This window comes from Onychomys torridus, chromosome 1 (genome assembly GCF_903995425.1).
Source record: "Onychomys torridus chromosome 1, mOncTor1.1, whole genome shotgun sequence".
NCBI classification, from domain to species: Eukaryota; Metazoa; Chordata; class Mammalia; order Rodentia; family Cricetidae; genus Onychomys; species Onychomys torridus.
This window is the reverse complement of record NC_050443.1, coordinates 113202644-113204732: the sequence shown is the minus strand read 5'-3', so window position 1 is coordinate 113204732 and position 2089 is coordinate 113202644. Positions and strand designations below refer to the sequence as shown.

Genomic DNA, 2089 nt, shown 5'->3' with positions numbered 1-2089 from the left:
TCTGACCAGCTCTGGCTTCATTATGAAAGGCTGGAGCAGAGTGCCAACCTGTTACCCCTTTAAGGTTTCCAGACCTCTCTCTGGGGCGCCCTGTCTTAGAGCCCAGGACCGGATCTACCGGCAGAGCTCCGGAAGCCCAAGAGTGGATATTCCCCTAGGTGAGGGCCTCACAGCAAGCGGCACCTGCCTCAGTTCTGCCCCACACAGGAGCTCTGCCTTTTTCTGTGCAGCACCCATGGCGCCCCCAGGAAAGATGGGTTCAGGGACTCAGCTCTGTGTTGGAACAGAGCTCCTGGCCAGTCTCCAGCGTTCCTTTAAATTTCAGTGCCTTCCCTACTGTAGACAAGATGACCCACTCTAAGGCCGGGAGCCATCGTCTGATGGCCAGGGGCAAAGCCCGGGGCGGTGTTAGGGATCTGAGGACTGTGGGCAGCCGCGGTTGGTGGCCTTCGGGAAGAAAAGTCACGGACCAGGCCCTCAGGGAGGGTGCCTAAGCCGCCAGTCAGGGCACCCACGGCGGTGGAGAAGCCTGAGAGGCAGGGGGCAGCCTCAGGCGTAGGCGGGGATCGCGAGGTCTGAGTGTCTTGGGAAGCTGCGCCACGGGGATCCAGTGTGGCTCCCTCTGAGCTGCTAGCTCCAGGCACAGCGGCTACACTGGTCTCTCCTCTCCTCCTCCTCTTTCTTCGGAAGTTCCCATTGTCGAACATCTTCTCACAGTTTGGGTCCAGCGTCCAGTAATTGCCTTTACCTGTGGAGAAGGGCGGTTCAGAAAGCCCGGTGTTGACCCCATTGACCCCTGAAGATAGTCCTGAACCCTCCTCATCCCAAGCCTTGAGGTGGCACTTTGTGTCGGGAATGGGCCTCCACAGTCATTACTGCAAGAATTTAGGTGCTCCAGAGAGACCCAGTCATGGACCCTTGAGGGAATACCCAAGTGCATCAAGATGGAGGTTGGAGAGACGGCCCAAGAGAATCTGAACGGTCTGGGCTCAGCCGGTGGAGCAGAGCTGACCACACCTGACCTCTATGAAGGGTCAAACGCTTTCCAGAAGCGCACCACCACCCGCCTCCAACCCACCCCAGGGTTTTAAAATGTAGGCACTATTTCTCTCATTTTACAGGGAGGTGTGTCGAGGCCCAGAGATGTTAAACTCCCCAGGTCACCCAGTTGGCTAGTTTTCTAGGCTTCAAGCAGATGTGCAGAGCCCTGGAGACGCTGGACTGAAAGCTAAGGCCTAAGACATCTCTCCCCAGTTCACCTAGTCAAAGTTCCTCATCTGTGTAGGGCGTTGGTGGGTCCCCCAGGGTCGCTTCCACCCCAGCCATCCCACCAGACGCCTGGATCACGGGTCCTGGACGGGGCGCGCGTGCTGCTGGTTACCTGGGTCGTTCTCATCTCGGGGCACCTTCTTGAAGCAGTCATTGAGCGACAGGTTGTGGCGGATGGAGTTCTGCCAGCCCGCCTTGCTGCGCTTGTAGAAGGGGAAGTTGCTGGCCACGTACTGGTAAATCTGGCTGAGCGTCAGCTTGCGCAGCGGCGCGCTCTGGATGGCCATGGCGATGAGCGCAGAGTAGGAATAGGGTGGCCGTACCAGCCTCAGCAGCTCCTGCTGACCCGACAGGCTCAGCCACGCGAGATCGGTGCCCGCCAGGCCGCCTGCAGCGCCGAGGAGCGAGCCCGGGGCAGCGAGGGCTGCTGCAGCGTAGGATGGAGCGGGTCCCGGTCCCGCCGTGTAGGACGCGGGGCTGAAAGAAGCCGAGTTCACCCACAGGCGCCGACCAGAGCCCAGATCTGGGCGGCCGTAGCCCGGGGGATGAGCGACTGCCCGAGTCAGGCCGTGCGGGACCGAGCAGGAAGCCAGGCCATCACAGAACCCAGCCATGTCCAGTTCTCCGGCCTGGGCCGGTGCAGGTGGCTCCGCACCGAAGCTCATGGGCGCCCCATTCATCCAGCGAGGCTGCCCCCACCCTCCTACCCTGGGCCCTTTAAATGCCATTGGGGCGTGGGGAGCACTGGAGGAGAGTATCAAAGGTGGTGAGTCTCCTCCCCTGCTGGCCTTGGAGGAGTGAAACCCATGTCCCCGCCCTC

The 2089-nt window shown here is 60.8% G+C and overlaps 1 protein-coding gene across 1 annotated transcript; it reads right to left on the bottom strand.

The window, feature by feature from the left end:
• Positions 1-314: 314 nt before the first annotated feature.
• Positions 315-1883, bottom strand: Foxi2 (forkhead box I2). Its single transcript, XM_036184591.1, has 2 exons — positions 1382-1883; positions 315-748 (listed from the first exon to the last, which is right to left on the bottom strand). The coding sequence occupies exons 1-2, from the start codon at positions 1881-1883 to the stop codon at positions 315-317; spliced, it is 936 nt and encodes a 311-aa protein (XP_036040484.1).
• Positions 1884-2089: the final 206 nt, after the last annotated feature.

Excerpts from the sequence above, each read along its gene's own strand:
- Foxi2 (XM_036184591.1), bottom strand. The coding sequence starts at position 1,883 with ATGGCTGGGTTCTGTGATGGCCTGGCTTCCTGCTCGGTCCCGCACGGC. Across the intron at positions 749-1,381 it reads CCGAGATGAGAACGACCCAG|GTAAAGGCAATTACTGGACG; the intron begins GTAACCAGCAGC and ends CCTTCTCCACAG.